The 20,336-nt window shown below is 40.6% G+C and overlaps 1 protein-coding gene across 2 annotated transcripts; it reads right to left on the bottom strand.

The window, feature by feature from the left end:
• Nucleotides 1–243: 243 nt before the first annotated feature.
• On the bottom strand, nt 244–14,107 carry LOC117467988 (protein FAM163A-like). Of its 2 annotated transcripts, none has more exons than XM_034111937.1 (5): nt 13,816–14,107; nt 13,095–13,147; nt 5,528–5,651; nt 3,587–3,701; nt 244–3,172 (listed from the first exon to the last, which is right to left on the bottom strand). In XM_034111937.1, the coding sequence occupies exons 4-5, from the start codon at nt 3,677–3,679 to the stop codon at nt 2,786–2,788; spliced, it is 480 nt and encodes a 159-aa protein (XP_033967828.1). In that variant the 5' UTR covers nt 3,680–3,701; nt 5,528–5,651; nt 13,095–13,147; nt 13,816–14,107; the 3' UTR covers nt 244–2,785. The 2 variants fall into 2 exon arrangements, with proteins under 2 accessions (XP_033967828.1, XP_033967829.1); XM_034111938.1 differs by having other exon boundaries at nt 5,528–5,630.
• Between the last annotated feature and the right edge of the window lie 6,229 nt (nt 14,108–20,336).

The raw sequence follows: 20,336 nt of genomic DNA, 5'->3' as shown, positions 1-20,336 counted from the left end.
TCCAAGTTATACACTTCCCTTTCTTCGAGCGTGTTGCTACTGTTCACTTCCGTCTTAGAATTTTACTCAAGTGTTGTTCCCTTGTGGTCTTTCAACACTTCCTGCTACATCTGAGGTGTTTTTTCTTTCTTATTTCTAACCAGGAACTGGAATTTCAACATCCCGTGCATCTATTGTCTGAGTCACTGTGGGCAAAGACCAAACAGAAAAAAAGTCCAGGCAGATATGAACATTTATTCCTCATTAAAAAAAAGGTGGATTTTGTATCAGGGAATACCAAAAAACTTGTTCTAGTTTCATAGAGAAAAATCTGAAAAATACAATTTTCAACAGTCAGACAAAGAAAAGGGAAAATCTAAATAACACTTTAGTTCTGATACAGCAACGGTGGTCTCAGTGGTAGTCACACAACTAAACCCCCTTTATCAAGATATGGGGACCACATTTGTTGAGTGAGTATATTTGTTAAGTGGCAGTGAACACCAATGGACGTCTAAATTAACAGAAAAGTATTTTTACATATACTTTATATCTATATAATTTCGCACAAACCTCTGAATAACAAGGTAAAGTGAGGTGAGGAAAGTAAGGAGATGTGGTAACAAAGCTCGCAGCTCAGTGAAACAATGTGGTGTTAGAAAATACAGATTAAATATATTTGATACGTTTCTAACTAATAATCTGTTAAATACCATTGTATTTTTTTAAACAATTCACCACATTTTAATGAATTTGAAGTCCATTTTCTGTTCCAAATGTACATTTCCATTCTCTTCTCGTGTAATTTCTGTCTTGTACTGAGACTTTAATGGAGAAAAATCAAGATGGCAGAATAACTAAAACGCATGGAAAACTCACATTTGGTACGAACTCACTAAAACACACTCAAGCCCTGACGTTGCTCACAAACACTACAACACTCCTTAAAAATATATAGATTCAGGCATATACTGTGGAATAACACTGCATATTGTTACTGTACTGTATAGCAGATATAATGGCTTATAAGATACAAAACTTAAGCTTCAAGATCAACAAAGCATAGTACACGATCTACAACACCTCTAACATCTGATTTCCTTTTGTTTGTCTCAATCTGTAAACATGAAAAAGGTTAAATACATCGACTTTAATGGAAGACACTGCAGAACCCTTTTAGCAGTCTAGTTTCATTAACCAGGAGTGAAAACACAAGCTAACTGAATTCATACTTTTCTAGTTTCTCCTTCACTTTCCACGTGTTCCCTCTGGAGATAAACAACACTTAGGCTCCATTAGTAGTTTCTGTGGTTGGCAAACAACAACACCCAATAGAAAAACTCTTAGCCCTCATGTACAGTAGGGAGGGGGTTCTCATATTAGCATTGACCCTCTCGGTTAACACCGGCACGGGGAGAGGGGAACAATGCAGGGGAGAATAACAGAAACTAACAAGGCAGGGGTCCTTCTCTGTGTAATGTTATCACATGTAGTTAGACTGTGAAGAAGACCCAGCAGACTGCAGCTAACTCCTATACATCTCCATTTATATTAAAAACTATGGCTGGCTCTAAACAATAACAAATACAAATGACAGTCTGTGGCTAAACCTTGGCTATTGACTTATAATGCCATCAGTGTGTGAGAAGTTTATCATTCTGTTAACTGATAATCAATCAATGATTGAGACAGTTTGATGTCAGGGGAACATGGTCACCTTTTCTATGTTCCTACCTGATGAAGGAATTTGTAAGCTTGGGCTAAACTATCTTTTGAAATGTCTAAAAGTTTATCAAAATAAAATCAGGCCTTAAGCCACATGCTTCTGAATCATTTGTTAATAATAGCAATTAGAGCAGGAGCAGTACATTCCACTTCCTTAATAAGGATTTCCTGTCTAAGTATCCCAAAAGATCCATATTATTTGGTGTTGATTTTTTGTTAAATTGTTTGGTTGTTGTTAGTCACCGTGTTCAACTTCACTTTTTACACAAATGAATTGATCATAATTTATAACGAGCATAAATGAGAAGTTTTTTTAGTAGTAAAACAGCTGAACATGAGTAAAAGTGTGAACAGGCATCAACAAATGTATCATACTCTGTATTAAGAATGAAGTTACTAATAATAAATAGCCAATTTATATTTACTTGCATTTTCACTTTCAAGGTTATTCCCTCCGTTTTCTTTGATAACTACTCAATTAGATCCAGAAACATTTACTTTGGACATCATTGATTTTTTCATCCCAATCATATGGTGCAAAAGTGCAAACTAATTTACATGTTTTTTTGTGTGGAAAGTGTGCAATTTTGAAATGTTAAAATTGTAATCATAAGTCATTAACATGGCTTAGGGGAATTGCATCCATAGCACCTACATATGAACATCGACTTGCCTGTGGGGCCCATTGTGTGTTCCCACTCAACTCTATGCATGGTCACACATGTCCCTGACCAGCTTCAAAAGTGTCTTAAATGACGCATCAATCCATGCACCTTTACACTTACATTGACATGTTATTAACGCGTGTAATTTGGCCTTGTGTGAAACAAAATGAGGTTTTACTAAAGTAATGTACCACTTCCCTGCTGACCTATCTCTGGTTTATACTGCTTACTGAAACTCCCCATGGGCGTTTTACCTCTCTGTCAGTGGACTCAGTTTATGGGTCACCCCCATGGATGAAATGTGTGGCAGAAGTGAGCATGTGAAGTAATGTTTGTCATCCTGCTGCATCAAAACCCTCCACAATCCATCCGAGAAAGGGTTTCTATGTGAGTGTACGTTTATAAAGCAGCAGAGGTCAGACATCGGTGCTGTAGGAGCGTGGAGGTGGTGGGGGGGGAGGAAACTCGTCCGTGGGACTGTAGTAGCTCACAGGCGAGGAGCCCTGTGGGTGGGCGGTCAGCGGCAGAGAAACAGACGGGTTCTCGTAGTACGTGTGGAAGCCCAGACGCTCCCCGCCGTTACGCAGGCTGTTAGAGAGTCCAGAGCGCAGGGTGTAGGGGGAACAGGTGGGGCAGTGGTTGTGGTGAGTTCCCGTCTCCAGCTGATCCAGAGACACCGGGGTGATGGCGGCCCCGTCCATGGCGAGGGCGTTGCAGGCATTGCAGGGGAAATGAGAGAGAGGGTCCGCTCCCACCACAGAGCCCACGTCCACCTCAGAACCATTCTTCTTACAGCAGTAATACTGCAGAGGAGAGAGGAGGATTAAGGCTGGAATCCCTGCTGTGTTCCTCAACACATCTCTCATGACAAAACGCTGACCACATTATTTAAAGGTCATCTGTGGATAAAGATTTATACTGAACAGTCCTGCTTTTAAGTGACTAAAACACACACACACACACACACACACACACACACACACACACACACACACACACACACACACACACACACACACACACACACAACACAACACACACACACACACACACACCACACACACACACACACACACACACACACACACACACACACACACACACACACACACACACACACACACACACACACACACACACACACACACACACACACACACACACACACACACACACACACACACACACACACACACACCACACACACACAGGGATACCTGGAGTCTACAGTAACAGAGCACTGCTACGATGCACAGCAGTATCACTCCGGCGAGAATTCCTCCGGATATAACGATAGTTCCCGCTGACATTCGACCAGCTCTCCATCAAACCCTTCAGAGGAAAGCAGTAAAAGGTGGGAGATGTTAGGGGGGGGGCGGAATAAATGTGAATCAGCTTATTAGACTTCAGGATGTTGATGGTGCAGGTAGAGACTCAACTCAATTTTACTGCAGAATAATCTGCAAACAACAGGTTTCTATAATGCCCGTGTAGGCTGAATAAGTCTGATGTAACCTCCTCTGATGAAACATGGTGTAAGTCCAGTAGATGGTTATCATGCAGCAGTCATCAGCCGGCTCCAGGCCTCGGGATGGATGATAAATGAAAGTGGAAAACAACCGTGAACCTACAAAACAGCTTCAGTGATCCCTGACACAGTCTGTGGAACTCTCCTCCACCCATCCATGATGTGGTGTTTTCATGATGACAGAGCGATATGATGGGGTGGCGCAACCATTTCTATTATCATACCATCCAATCATGATTATGCAAGATTGCTGATAGACGGCTTGGCTCAGCGTCTGAGAAATCCTAGAACAATAAACGTTACACAGGAAATATTGGTGAGTATTTTTTCCAGAGTAATTACTATTTTGCTCTGAAATAGTGAGAGCATGTGATAATAGCAATAGTGATACACCACTTTGGACTGTATTTATTACTCATAGCTTCTAGAGTGCGATCAAAAATGCAGAGTCAATTCTATTGGAGTCAAACCATGACCACGCTGTAATGGAGGTGATCTCTGGGGCCGTAGATCTCGGTCTCTTATATTATATAGCTTCATTATTGGCAAAGTATATTACTTTGTTCCACGCTAAAACATTGCACAGGAAGCATGTGAATCTATGTCATGTATGCATCTATTTGTCACAATCTGTCTATGTTTTAGTTTGTCTGTCTCTGTTTCCTGTTGTAGTTTGAAAAGTGTTCCCCCTCGCGTCTTGTCTGTTGCTGGTGATTGTGTTCACCTGGTGCCCTGTGTTTTCTCCTCCCTCCTCACCTGTGTCTTGTTGGTTTGATTAGTCCTGTGTGTATTTAGGTTCTGTTTTCCTGTTAATGTATGTGAGGTCCTTGTTGCTGGTGGTGACTGTGTTCACGTGAGACAGTCATATTGAGGATGTGTATCATGAACCACAGCGATGAATAAATGCCCACACCGGGTTGTATTTTAACCCTCTGCCTCCTTGCTTGGTCGGGCCGCTCAATGGTCAGCTTCACACACGCCCACTCGTGTTACTTAAGCACTTTGGTTTATTGACCTTTTCTATTATAAAGATCATTATGGTTAATGTATTCTATTCTGAGTAAAATTACCTTCTATTTGGAGTAAAATGACATTCGATTGGAGTGAAATGACCTATTATGAGTAAAATGGCAGTAGAGTTGTTTTTAATATACACTACATAGAGTAAATAACCATTAAGCAGAGTCAAATCTAAGCACATAATAGAGTCAAATGAACTCTAAAAATACAACTCTGAACAAAGAGTACATTTTACTCTATATAGGTTGGGACCAAATGTAATATTTTTAGAGTAACATTTTCTTCAATTTGAGTCAATTTTACTCAGATAAATTTACTGCGTAGCATCCTGCAAGCAAATCAGCTCAAGTTACAAAAATGTAACATGTTAGGCTCATATTTGTATGTTGTGACTCTGTTATGATATTTCTACATGCTTTATTTTTCTCATACCTCTGTCTGAAACCAGAGCCAAGTCTGCTCTGATTGGTTAGCTGGCCGGTGGTTTCTTTAAACCACACCCTTATGGCTAACATATGTTGTTTGTATTACATGAGCTTAGTGTAAGAGCCATTTGACACATAGTAGTATCAGTAACAGCTGATCGCGATGATATAAGACGCACACTTACATTAGAAGACAGCGGGAGGTGCAGAGACGGAGGAGTGTGAGAAGATAGAAAACCATGTCAGCCTGAGCGGTGTTCCTCTCATAGCATCCTCTCACTGGAACTCCTGCAGGAAAAGAAGAAGCTTCTGTCAAGAGAGAAGTAAAGAAGTAAAGTCAACTTCATTGTCCATCTTTCAGTTTGTGTGTACAGGCAGAGAGATCAAAATACTGTTTCCCACCATCCCGAATACAAAAATACAAATATGTATATCCTATAGATACACAATCAGCAAACACATGTATACATATGCACACATTAAGACATACATACAAGCACAACAATCAATATATACAAAATAACAGTCACTTCAATATCTTTGGTTTAAAGGGCTGCTGATTATTTTCATACACACAAATCATTCCTTTACAGAAACTGTACTATCCATTTGATTTGATATAAAGCCAGTATGTCATTGATTTCAGCTAAAACGCTCATATAAAAAGTGAAGAATAACCAGTGATTCAATCCATTGACTGTCAGCTTTAATGAAGAGACATACTTCAAACTGCTTATTGCTTTTGATCAATGGTCTTAAATCCCAGTAGCATTCCATTTGCTAGGATATATGAAAGAGCTGAGCAGGATTCTCACGCTTAAGAAGCTGGAACCATACTAATAACCTCATAAAATGTTACATCCAGGGTTTCATACGGTATGGAATCTGGTAATACAACTAAATCGACCCATATAGGCATCAATTATACATCGTAAATTCACTACAAGAATCTTAAAAGCAGCTGCAAAGTGTGACTAAATTCCATTTCGGATGGCAAACAGAGAGTCAGGACGTGGATGGATTAGCATGCTGAAGGCAGCAGCAGCTACTGTGCACACTCGCCATATGGCCGGTGTAATGTGTGCATATGTGCAGCGCATATTCAGCATACTGAATCTGGTTAGTACGTGCATCTGCTGCCGGTTGACTGTGACAGAATCAAAAGCAGCTTTCAAAGTTGCATGGATAATTATCATCACTTGATCTCTTGGATTCGATACGGATAGGGCAATTAAACAAAACAGTAAATATGGGTTTACTCAAAGCGTACATGCAACTTGTGTTGATGAGTAGTGAGAACATAATCTGCTCCCTCTCTCTGTTTCTTATCCTATATCTAATAGAACTGCTCGCGTCTTGATAGATTGAGTGGGGAAGTTCATGAGATCTTTCTAGAGGGTTATCAAGAATAACTTTGATCCAATGACCTTTTCCCTCTCTGTCTGTGTCTGTGTATTCTCTTGTTCCGATTAACCCAGCCAAATCTTTGTTCTTGTTTTGTATCTATATCTCCGCCGGGATCCGGAGTCGAGGCTGATCCTCTTGCTGTAGTCCTGTGTCTTGGATCCTCTATCCTGAGTTCTGGATTAAGTCGTGGACTTCGGGTCGTGGCTGAACCTGTCTCTGTCCTGCCTTGGGTCTCGTCATGCTGCCTCCCTGATGGCTTCCACAGGATTGTAGCTGACATCCTCGTGGATTCATCTTCTTATTACAGACACATGCGTTTCCTAACATTCGGTCTATATGCTGTACAATGTATTATCTCTTCGATTTGCACACGGCATCTATTGCACGTCTGCCCGTCCTGGGAGAGGGATCCCTCCTCTGTTGCTCTCCCTGAGGTTTCTCCCATGTTTCCCTTAAACTGTGGGTTTTCTCTGGAAGTGTTTCCTTGTACGATGTGAGGGTCTAAGGACAGAGGGTCTAAGGACAGAGGGTGTCGTTTTTCTCATACTGATATTCTGAACAATCTGTGCTGTTGTATTTGCTGTAAAGTGTCTCTACTGTAGGCTAGTTTTATTATATGTACAGCACTTTGGCTCGATCAAAAATCGTTTATAAATGTGCTATATAAATAAAACTTGATTTGATTTGATAAGATTGACAGACTTAGCTTGGATACTAAGCCAGAGTAAATACAAGAAAAGATGCCTGCAGAAACAATGTTTAGGATCCTTTCATTCTGCCAGTGTTGGCTGTGCATCACAGGTAAATAGCTCTTACCGGCAGAGTCACACAGGAGCAGAAACGGTGTAAATGAAACAAAGTCAACCGTCTGCAAACATAATTATCTCTATCGCACTCAGCAAATGGAGCCTCAAATCGACCCCATCAACAGGTCTATCTCACAGAAAGCAATACATTAGCAGTGTGACAGAAAATACGTGTGCCTTTAATAAACCCTCCACAAGAATATGAATGCACCAGGAGAGAAATACTATATCAGTATAAAATACATGATTCCGACCTTAATTTAGACACATTTATATGGTTGAGCTCAGGCAGAATTATTCATTTTAAGCACTGCCATTATAGTAATTACAACTCTCGACGCCTGTGTTTATCTACTGTTCAAGTTGATTAGCTAAAACATCCGGTTATTTCTCAAGAACAACATTTTAATCACCTCAATTAAAATGATACAAAAAAATAACAAGCTTCTTTCTCATTACTAGTGTATCAATGTAATTTCCAAAAGCTGTGAGGTTCCTTAGGCTGTACTTTACAGTTCATTTGAGTCTTACTGTCTAATGAAATGGTTTAAATATAGTGGCACATTTTTTGTTTTGACGTAATTGCAAACTCTCAGCCTGAAGGTTGAAACAAATGCTGCTTCCGGGATGAAAGGTTTGTTCTGGTTTTGTTCCGCAGCTTGGCTACAGTCAAAGCCAACCAGAGGTTTCTTTGTTGTGTGTCTCTTTCGTTTCTCAATACAACTAAAACACAAGGTAAGTGGGGCGTGGCCCTTCAAAATGCTATTAAGATAAGGTCGGTGTAATGTTTTCCAGTGAATGCACATGCATCTCAGACAGAGTTATCACAGAGAGAAGTGTGTGTGTTGAAACGAGCCACTCTCTCTCCATGCAGTATCTTCCATTACGTCACCGTACTAAATTATATACACCACCACGGGCCACGATAACGTCGTTAAAAGCGATGTGAAGTCACTCTTGTCCCCCATTTCATCTCTAGCTCACTATCTTCTCTTCAGTCCTCTTATTGCCTCGTCTCTCCTTTACTCTGCCTACATCCCTTTCACTCTTTTTGCCATATCCTCTTCTTTCACCGCACTGATCATCATTTCAATTCCCTGTCATGACATGCAAAGCCACTTTGGCAAATGTATGCAGAACAACGCTGATCCTTATCAACACAGACAAAGCAATCTCAATCTCTTCTCTAGGACCAGAAATAAAGGTGATTTTGAATAACATGCAACCAAGTGAAGCTGCAAAGGGAACGTTGGGGTAAAGCTACGGGTTATAGAGAGTTACCAACAGACTGGAAAGACAGAAACGCCAAGCGACAGAGGTCTGGAGACGAAACTCTAACGCTGTCAGAGTATCTTAACCAACCCAGTTCATATCTGACCCAGCTGTCCGAAAACAAACGCATGCACAACTCTTCAACCACAAAACCACACTGTGGCCTGAGAGGAGTTAGAGGATCTCCCGGAAATCCCTGTCAGATGCCGACATGGAAAAGTGACGGGTTGAAGGCAGTCTCAGAGGAGGGATCTGATTTCTACTACACAACAACTCCTCCAAGTGATTAAGAGTTCTCCTCCCAGGTGGCCAGCAGACTCTGGTTAGAGAGCGTCTGACAGTGAGCTCTAGCAACAGTGAGTAAAGGACATGTACACGAGAAAAGGCTGAAGGATTTTCATTCAAGCACTAAAGCAATGGTCACTGGTTTGTTGAAAGAGAGAGTGGCTCTGTAAGGAGGTAATTGGTGCCATTACAGAAGGTGAACATGTGCATTGGAAAACATGTTGTTCTTTCATAAAAGCTTAAGAGGATCAGCAGTAAACTACAACTCTTGAATGGTGAACATCGTCCAATAACCAAGCTTAGATTTCTGCTGCATGCACTTAGTAGTTTTGGTTACATCATTCCTCTTTATAGCAATGGTAGCTGACGCATTTGTGTCACAGTAAACACAAACTGAATGATATTAATGAATCATTTAGTCAAAAGCAACTATTTAGATAGATAATTAATAATAATAATAATAATAATAAATCTTTTAATTTCAAAGCACTTTTCCAGGTGCTCAAAGACGCTTTACAGTGGTTTGATAAAACATGATAAAATAGAAGAAAAAAAAAAAAATAATTAAAACAGCAACACAGCATAATTCACAGATTAAAAGCCAGTCTGAAGAGGTGTGTGTGTTGGTCAGTGTTTTCTTGAAAGTGGGGGGGTCGGTGATTACTGATTGAGCTATTACTGAGCTACTGATTCCAACTCTTGAATGGTGAAAATCAGCCAATCAGTAGTTTTGGTTAAATCATAGCAATGGTAGCTGAAGCGTTTTTGTTACAGTAGCCCACACACTGAATGAAATGAATGAATCATTTAGTCAAACTACAAGTTAATTGGAAACTATTTAGAAAGCTACGGATCCATTTGAGAATCTTTTTCATGGCAACATTGGCAAACATCCTCTGGTTCCAGCTTCTCAGAAGTAAGTCTTTGATGCGTTTCCTACTCGAATGAAAGCAAATTGAATACCTTTGAGGTTTGTACCTTTTAACATAAAAGAAGCAACATGAATGTCATCTGGGCTTTTAGAGACGTAAGAAAAGGAGAAACATCATTGGCATAAGTAATCACTAGTTGCAGCCCTTGTTGTTGTGTTTAGAGCTATTTGCCATTTTGACAAACGTGTCACGATCTGTCTTTATGGTGTTGTGTCTCGTCTAGATCTGTTTTTGGTTTTCTGTCTGCGTTGTGTTTTGTCTTGTTTAGATCTATCTGTGGTTCCCTGTCGTTAGTTTCCCTGGTGTGTCTGATTACCCGATTGTGTTCACCTGGTGCCCCTGTGTTTTCTCCTCCCTCCTCACCTGTGTCTTGTTTGTGTGATTAGTCTTGTGTGTATTTAAGTTCTGGTTTCTCTGTCTGTCTTTGTCGGTTCGTCTTGTGTCATGACTAGTTTGTCGGTGAGTGTTCTGTTTTGTCTTTGTCAGTATAGCCTTGAAATAAAGGAATGTTCACGTTAATCTGCATTTGGGTCCTACCTGCTTCACACACCGTAACAAAATGGGTCTGAAAATAATAATATCTTGTGGCATGAACACAATGACGTACACCTACAGGAGACTTCTGTGTTTCTATCTTGAAGAATATTGAGGACATTTTTGGGAGATTTTGAAATGAGAATACACTACTCTATAAACTGAACTGAACATAAGTGTGAGGGATCTTTTTAAAATCTCGATGTGATAAATATTGCGATCATATCCACCCGGACACAACTCAAATATAAACAGTTGTGCTTTTTCTTGGTGCTCTTCACTCTCTTTCATACACAAAACGTACTCCAAAGTGGTGTCATGATTTCATTGTTCGAGCTATCACAACATCATTCAGTCAGTTCCAACCTTTATCAAGTTGGATCTGTTGAGAGAGGTGGAGAGGATTCACACTCCACTCGCAGAACTATACTTAGCATTTCTGTCATCTCTTGACACGGTGAAAGCAGGAGATGAGAGGCAGCTGAGAGGTGTCATATTTTAATTAGTTTTCTCTGTGGGAAATGAATCAATTCTAGCAGTCAGCTAAATGCGAGCGCACAGAAACAGACAAAGGCGTGTGTGGGTGAACAACGGGCTCGAACACACCCACACATCCAACATTCACAATTACACAGACAAAATATCCCTAATCAAAGGTAAAACAAAACTTCAGTTAAAAGGTTCATGTGGGGTGATTATTTGGTTTTTTGGAATTAAGAGCTTTTTTCTCCCATGCTAGGAAAAAGGAGGAGGCTTTGAAAATAAAACTTAATCGAAATGGTATGAAAAATAAGGAATAATTTAACTTTTTGGGGAAATATGCTTAATTGCTTTATTGTTGAGTTAGATGATAGGATTGATACCATTCATATCTTTCCATTTGATATAAAGCTGAATCCAGCACTTGGTTAGCTTAGCTTTGCATACAGACTGAAAACGTCTGTGTCAAAGTTAACTCAATATTCCTGCTACCATCATCATTATTCACCTTTCTTACTTTAGGTACATAGACATCTCAGACTTTTCATCGCTCTGAGGCTCCCTGCATGGACAAAAGATCACACCCCAAAACACCAGATTGACTAAACCTTTTGTTACCAATCTTTATTCTGAGCTAATAATAATAATGCATTTTATTTATATAGGCCTTTCAATGCTCTCAAGGTTTTCTTTGACTCCAGCTTTGTCCTAAAATAATTAAACATGGCTATCATAAGTGGCGTTTTAAAGTATTTTGTTTGTCTTCGCTACCGTTTCCATTGACAACGCTATAAAACAGAGAAATAAAAAAACCTAGAGAACCTGCACCAGCAAATATTTGGCATTTTCTTGATAAAGGCCTTTAAAGATGAACTGGCAACTATTCTGTCAATCCGCTAATTACGTTATCCATTCGGCAATTGTATTCCCATTATATTGTAATTTGTTATATTAGAAGGTCTCCGGGAAATCCCTCTGGCGTGTTAATAGCGCTAACAAATAAATGTTTTAAGTGTAACTGCAGATAAATAGAATACAAATAACTTTGTGAGTGTGCAGTAAGATGTATTTAGAAAATCATCTAGGAAGCTGGAACTCATTATAAGCTGCAAAAAGACATTAGGTAGAGACAGAGTCATTATGCGGATGAGTTTTAATCCGTTTTCATAGGGAAGAAATAGAGAAGCTGGGAGCTGATTTTACAACAGGAGATGGATGGGAAACAGGGAGATAACGGAGTGGGAGAGGGGGAGATGGGGGAGAGGGTGGCAGTGCCTGAGCGGCTCCTGGATGTGTCTCCATTCTTAAATAATGATATGAATATTTCGTTGGAGTGGCCCTAACTTTCAGCTGGAAATCACAGTGTGTCCCTGCAATTTTAAAGCCTTGGCTCTTCAATTATTCAAGTATCATTCCTTTAACAATATTTTTCCATCACAGGGCAATTTAGCCAGGTAGTAAAAATGAGACTTTTCTGCCTCGTCTGTCTCTGAAAGCACTCATCTCAGCGTGTGAGGAGAGGAACACATCCACATCTAGGACAGAAACACCCGCTGCCGGAGCAGGAGGGAACAAAGACAGCAAGGAGTGAGAGGAAAAAGGGGGGGGGGGGGGGAGAAGTGGATGATTTCATTTTCAAATAGTATAAACGGGATTCAGTCATCCGTTTCTTCCTGATGACTGACAACGCACACACATGCCCCGCCTCCTCTTGTGTTTGGAGTGTCATAATCACCTCCTTTATTCTGGATGATTTATGGTCGGATACGAGAGAAACTCGATTTGTGGAGCGAGCAGGGGTTACATTCGGTGCAGATAATGCCAAAAAGAAGGGAGAAACCACTGAAATCTAAATGAGCTGCAGAGATCTCAGTGGAGAATATAAGAGCTAAGACTAAAGTGAATACTTTCAGCTACAGTTTGCCCAGAGCAATATCCCTGAGGTGCACAGATCAGAGACACGATGAGCAACCTGTCTGGCAAACAGTGTGGGAGAATAGAGAGAGATAATACAAACAAGCAAGCGCAACACTTACCTGTAGAAGTCACCATCTGGGGGATAACATCCTCGAATGTGCTGCAAAGCCCCCTGGGAAAAGGAAAAAAAAAAAGACATGACATCAGTTGTAACCATGATGCCTGGAGACGCCTCTGAACCGAGGGGATGTGGTCAGCTGCAGTCAATTAGCCTTTATTTTGTAATCATAAACTCATTCAGTCATTCAGTAAAGCTGAACTCATTACTCCTTACTTTTTCAGTGACTATTAAAAAAAGGTTATCCTAGTTGCATTTATCACAATACAGCATTTCCAATTCTAAAAGCAGCCATACAAATAATGCAATATAGTACCGATGTTATATGAATCCTCACAAACTCTAAAATGTTATTTTTTAAAACATTTTACTTACTCTATTTTTCTCTTAAAGCATCATGAAAACCTTACTGTGAATTTGATGCCCATGAATAGGAATAAAGTACGGTAGAAGATAAAACCATCTCAAGTCGATTTACTCACCTGTCCAGATTGTGTAACCAATTCAGGATCGGCGCAAGCAATGTGAAACTATGATCGACCGATTACAATTAGAGTGGATACTTTTGTCATATAAACATAGCTAATGTTTAAACTGTATTGGTGGCTTGAGGTCAATCCAGCATCTGTTGCATCACTGCTTAGCATCATTCACACTCAATTAAAGCGGACCAATTGATACGCAGAGCCGTGAAGTGTCGCTCAGATTGTAAAAAGCCTTACCTTTCTGGTTGAAGGAAATCTCAGGAACCTGTTAGGGAACCTTTTTTTCTACAAGTGCGGTTGGTTCCGCACACAATGAAGTCCGGTGGTATCCTCTCCAGCAGCGGTCATTAAAGACGCTCGGATCCCCCCTGCGCTCGCTCTACAACCGGAACCATCGCGTCATTATCCGCCGTCGGTTATCCCCTCTTGCTCTTTCCCCCCGGTTCACTCCCAACCAGGTGCCAGTGAGGGCCTATGGGAAATCTCATGGCATCCTCCTCCTCTCCTGTGAAGCGCTGGGGACGGATGAGTCGAGTCGGCAGTCCGGCTGCAGAGTGGCACGGCTCGGCATGGCTGGCTCCCGGGGGGCGGTGTGGCCCCCGCTGCCGCCGGTCCCGGTGGGGCGGGGTGGGAAAAGCAGCGGTGTGAGCGACAGTGACAGCCTAACACCGTGTGATATCACTTTACCGGGAGGGTGGGAGGGGATGTTGCTGGTGTGGACACGGGGGGTCGTCACCATCCGGAGATGAAAGCTGATGGAATAACACACTCGGTAGTTTGAATAGTTGTGCCTTTGTTGAAGGAAATGTCCACATTTACATCCAAAACCTTGATCTCTTTAAAGTTAAACTATTCCTTGATTCTGCAATCCTTACGTGGAACGAGCAACCTGTTTTATAAGTTTTAGAGAGGAGGTAATTCTCAGTCTGCCAACCAAATTAATGCAAATCACTTTATTTCATGCGTTTTATCTTTACAGACAAAATACCAGTAAAGGTAAGAACTAGTGGATAATGGAGAAGTTTAAGGAGGCTAAAAACTCATATTAAGAAGCTTTTTAAAGATACAAAGTTAATTAAAGATACGACTGTAATCCAAATCCCAATGTGTATACTTCAAGTTACCAACTCAATACAAGTTAAAAGTTCATATTAGAAAATAAAAAAATCTAAGCAAAGTCCAAGCCAGTGAGAACCAGGCTCTCTGTTGAAGGAATGCCCACATCTCACACTTCAAGGTATTGCAAAAAACAAATATGCCTTTCTCTGCTTATTCTAAACATAAGACTCTTTAGAATAGTAATACGTCCTATTTATTGATGTTCGTTTGTTTTCAGATGCTCTTTAGATCAGTTTTCAGCCATGGTTTAGGTTGCCATGTTTACATTTCTCCGACAGATGTTTAACGTGCACATCTTTTAGGGTTTTGAGCTAACCTCTGACCTTTTAAGAAAAAGGTTGAGGGGCATTTATCTTAACATTTACTACTGCAGACTTTAAAGACAGTAAGTCCTTTTTTCCACTATAGTATTAAAGATATATTCTAGATGACACTTTAGCTGATGAAAGTCCTGACCCATTAAAGGGGCCCTATTGTGCTAATTTGCAGGTTCATATTTGTATATTGTGCCTCTACTGTGACATGTTTACATGCTTTAATGTTTAAAAAGTGCTTTATTTTTCGATGGCATACTGTGATTGGTTAGCCACAAAGATATGTACCGCCCCTTAGCCTATCATTTACAATGTGTTGGAGATAAGCCAATAGATGGGCAAGTTTTGCATAGTGATGTCACTCTAAAACACACAGATCTGTGGCCGTTTCTCAATCGCGAGGATGCTTGCTTGGTAGCACATGTCTTCCGAGTCACTTCCTTCAGAAGCTAGGCAAGAATCCTTCCTGGCATTTGGAAAACGAAGAGTGCAACAGGCTAGCAAGTGTGCAGGTGTGCGTCATATGAGAGGCCCCGCCTTACATTTTCCGCCACAGATTTGGGGAAATTGCTCCGTGCGCAAAGCATTGTGGGGATTTGAAGAACGCGAAGTCTACCCATGTGCAGCCTCGAAATTACCCCCAAACCAAGGACACGGCCTCGGTGGAATTCCAAGTATGCTGGAGATTGGAACAGTCCTTCGGCGGCACTCGATGACGTAGTATCCTTGAAATATTGTCTTGGAAGCCAGTTTCCTCGCGATTGAGAAACGGCCTGTGTCTCTATAAGATAAGGTTACGGCAGGGGTGTCAAACTCAAATACACAGTGGGCAAAAATGAAAAAATCGGTACTGGTCGAGGGCCGGACTGGTTCAATGTTTATTGCAAAACTTATTGCACATATTAAACCTGGGACTAACAAAGCTTAAATGATTGCCTATAAAAACAACATTAAATAATCAGTTGCATTCATTTCTTATGGCTCTATCTGCAGCTTCATTTTAATTCATTTCTCATGATTACATTTTTTCCACAGGCCAACAACAGCTTCAAAAAAACAATTTCCCTCAAAGAACAAACCAAACATGCCCTGTTGGCGTGAGAGAAAAAGTGCAGAAGGAAACATCCATTAAACTCCGTGTGCTGCCCTGTGATGCCAGTTCAAGCAGATACTGGGCATCTCATCTTGGGTGCAAGTTCATCAATGTTTGGGGTCAGGCTCTGAGCTGAGGAGACCCTCAGGATGGAGTGAAGGTGTGCGTGCAATATACCGGCGGGCCAGATCTAATAATAATAAAAAATTATCCTGCGGGACTAAATTAAATCCACCAAGGGCCTGATTTGGCCCCGGGCTTGAGTTTGACACATGTGACGTATGGCATAAGGTCTGAAATGAAAGTGAGTGCAGCTGCTGTCCATGGTGCTGAAGCACACTTGAGAAAAGGGCAAACACAAGAGCACTCATCACCTTACCTCAGATTCATGTAACTAAAAGATTATTTCCCCAATCATTGCCACATTATATCTTCATCTTTCCAATTCCCTCGAGCAGCTGGAGCCAACCTTCTCAAACGGCTCATGCAAACAAGATCCATCTTGACCCTAATACCTATATAATGAGGAGATTAATCCCGGCTACATTTGTTTAAGTATAATCTTGATCCAGAAAAAAGGGCTCATCTGTTTCGCATTTCTCCGCCTCTGAGAGTCTCCGACTAAGTTAGGCTAGCTTTGTAGCAGGGGGCTGATGAAGGCAGGCCTGTGGGGAGTTATAAGATTACCACTCAAATTGAATAAAGGAGTCAACACATTACAGCAGCTTAGAGGATACACCCCACTGCACTGGTTCATTTCAAACCAGTACGATGTAACACACGCCACACACACAAACAACATCCGTAAATCTGGCAAGCCCCTCTCTTTAACGCCGTCTTTTCCTTTACCTTTCCTCTGGGCTACACATAAACACAAGCACACACATGCACGTGTACACACATGCACGTGCACACACAACGACTCACAAGCACTCAGCATGGCCCCCGTCTCATGACTCGAGTTCATTATTGCCTCGGCAGGGTTCCTCAGAGGAAATTTGGATGACAACAGGAATGACACAGAGTGCAGCAGTGGAAAGTTTACACAGGGTGAAGTTGAGAGCCTGTGTGTGTGTGTGCGCTGAACAAATCTAATCTGCTCTGATTCATGGCCAGGCTTGTCTGCATGCATTTGTGATACACTTCCTCTTTGCATACTCAGTCTAAGATATGGAGACGGAGAGCAAATGGCTTCTGACAGCTTGAGCACTCGTTCCGGGACAAAGTCACTGTGCCCCTCCTTTAGCAGAACCACCAGCCAGTGTTGGCAGCGCATGCTTAGCTCATTTACTCGCAAAACTACTTGTGACAGAGTTAAATACTCCAAAGGCTGAATTATGAACTCCAGAGCCAAACAAGTGCCAAGACACTGCTGCTTCGTTACACAGGGAGACAATGGGGGAAGGAAAACATCTAATTATCCTCAAAAGAACAGATACCAGCATGTATGGATGAGCCATGTATTGTTTTTTCTATTTTTGTTACAAATGGAGAATGTTTTGTATTGGATGGATTGCCATGACATTTTGAATTGGATTGGATATACTTTATTAATCCCCGTGGGGAAATTGTTTCTCTGCATTTGACCCATCGACCCTTAGTGTTAGGAGCAGTGGGCTGCCATTTTGAACAGCGCCCGGGGAGGGAACGGTGCCTTGCTCAGGGACACCTCGGTAGCACTTGGTCTTGCCGGGACTTGAACTGGTGACCTTCCAGTTGCCAAGCCAAGTCCCTATCGACTTCGCCACCACCTATAATTCGTGTTCCCAGGAGGATAGATCCTACCAACTTTGATGATCCCCTGAAGTTGGATGCAAGTAAATGTTTCTCAATTTAACATTTTATTTTTCCAATGCCAAAACATTAACTAATCACCAATCATTTGCAACTGCACTTAAGTACTGCTACAACGTTAACATCCAAGTATTACCATTGTCAATGTGAGCATGTTAGCCTGCTGACTTTAGTATTTTGTTTAAATGATTAATTTAAGTACAGCCTCAGACTGTAGCATGGCCCCATAGCTTCTTTGTAAAGGGCAATCAAATATATAATGCAGGTTATTAATTATTGGAGGCTAGAGTTTTATAAAGGAAATCTATTTACTTAAAATAACTATTGCTGAAACAGAAGGTGGTCAAAATAGCTCCAGATATTTTATTGCCAGCAACAGACCAACTTAACTGCTGCAGTATGGCAGGAAGCAGAATATAGCTACAGTAAATCTTGGTATACTAGTAAAAACACAAGCTGATTTATTCCTCAATAAACCCTTTGTTGTGTACAGCACTTCTACAGAAGGAGGATTAAAATCATGGAAATATCACAAAGAAAGGCTTCAACTCTGAAGTAACAAACTGAAGATGAATGTCAGATTTGCATCAAGTTTGAAAGCTCTTTAACAGCCACTCAAAAAGGCAAAAATAATCATTAAAAAGTAAATAGCTTATGGCCCCACAGCTCACCAGATTGAAACATCAAAAAAACTCTTAGGGATATTCTGAAGTGAAGAAATGTTCTTAGACCTTCAAATAAATGCACGTTTCCTCTTTGACGATGTTTGTAGTACAAACATCGAAATGAACAGGCAGTGCAAGGAGGGGTAAACGTGTCTCTATTCCTTCACAGAAACCATTTTGTCAATCAAAACTGCAGTAGTTTTGTTTGTTTTGGGTGTACTGCAGGCCAAATGTCCTCTCTTTAATATCCTGTATTCTCCACAGAGGAGATTAAGGCAGCCGATCAACCATTGAGGCACCGCAGCTCAGATCACAATAAACTGAAAGCTAATTAAATTGGGTTGTCATCACCAGGAAAGCTCTGTGGGACTGTACACTACTGCACATTGCTATCATATACCCAGACCTTGTCAAGTGAATTCCTCCTTGTATCATTAAGAAGAGTAATCCACCCCACCACAGGTTTTACTTCTTTTTAGCTGGGCTCCCTTTAATGTTTCTCTTAATTTTTTACTGTGTCATTAAGGCCCGAAAAGCACATTTCTATACTTTTATGTTTGTTACTGTGCACTAATAACTCACTGCATCTTCTTTTAATACATCTCTCACAGGAAAATAGCTACATTTAAAAAGGTCATCCTCGGCTAACGTTATTTACAGATGTTACCCCCTGAAGCAGACTTCAGGTGAAATCAAAGTTATAAATCATTAAGGCTACACAGTGTTTTTTCTGTCTGTTTCCAGCTGTAACACAAAAGCAAGATATGGCCGAAGTATGTTATCATCGTTAACCACATACAGAGGTGAACTCTACTTAAGTAAAAGTATAAATAACATGGTCTTAAATTCAAGTAAAGAAAGAAATAGAATCAAAATGTACTTTAAGTATCAACAGTACTCATTATGCACAGGGCTCTTTGAAAAACAAATGTAAATCCATGTAGCCTACTGCTGAGAAGTAAGAGCCTTTTAATATTGCAGTTTGTCAATTTTAGATATTTTTTCAAAAACTGGGAGGCTAAATATTTAATACTCCATCACATGTTTTTATATGTAAAAAGTAACTTTGCGGGCTAAATAAATATTATGGAGTAAAAAGTAGACTTATATGTAGCAATAAATTGGACTTACTCAAGTAGAAGTATGACAAAATAGTACTCGAGTACATTACTTGAGAAACAGTAGTAACTGTAATTCCACAACTGACCACATTTGTTTGTTATAACCTCTAACTCCTAACCATAACAACCTGACCCAAGCCGTCCTCCGAACCGCTACGGGAAACACCATTTAAGAGGAAGGGAAACACTTCAAAAAGGAGAAAATACCTTCAACTAGGCCCCATGGACGTTTGATACTGGTTTACTTTCAAATTTAAAAATGAATGAGAAACATCTAAAAACTGCAAGCTAATGTTAGCAGTCCAGGACCAACTATCAGAGACAAATAGTTAGCAAACACGGTTTAGCATTTGGGATATTGTAGCTAAAATGAACACATTGTTTATTCTTATCAGCATTAACATTAGTAGTTAGAAACCAATACGAGTGAATCAACTTACCTAGAGTCCACTTGCATTCGACAGGTGGCAAAAAACCAAACTCAATATGCTTTTGACGTGTCTTCAGGTAGCTGTGGTTGCTAACAAATTCACCATAATTAGCACACAAGTCAAAAGTTGTGTTTACAGCTCGTTTCTGCTGCAGGTTTAAGAGAATATGGCGTTTGCTGGTGCTTAGAATACTTCGGACAATATATTGTACCGTCAACATT

The sequence above is a fragment of the Pseudochaenichthys georgianus genome, chromosome 22 (genome assembly GCF_902827115.2).
Source record: "Pseudochaenichthys georgianus chromosome 22, fPseGeo1.2, whole genome shotgun sequence".
Classification (NCBI taxonomy): Eukaryota; Metazoa; Chordata; class Actinopteri; order Perciformes; family Channichthyidae; genus Pseudochaenichthys; species Pseudochaenichthys georgianus.
This window is presented reverse-complemented; position numbering and strand designations above follow the sequence as displayed.

Bases quoted from the DNA above. Each gene is read 5' to 3' on its own strand.
- LOC117467988 (XM_034111937.1), bottom strand. From the start codon at position 3,679: ATGTCAGCGGGAACTATCGTTATATCCGGAGGAATTCTCGCCGGAGTG. The intron at 3,173-3,586 runs GTATCCCTGTGT...TCTCCTCTGCAG, and splicing joins TCTGTTACTGTAGACTCCAG to TATTACTGCTGTAAGAAGAA.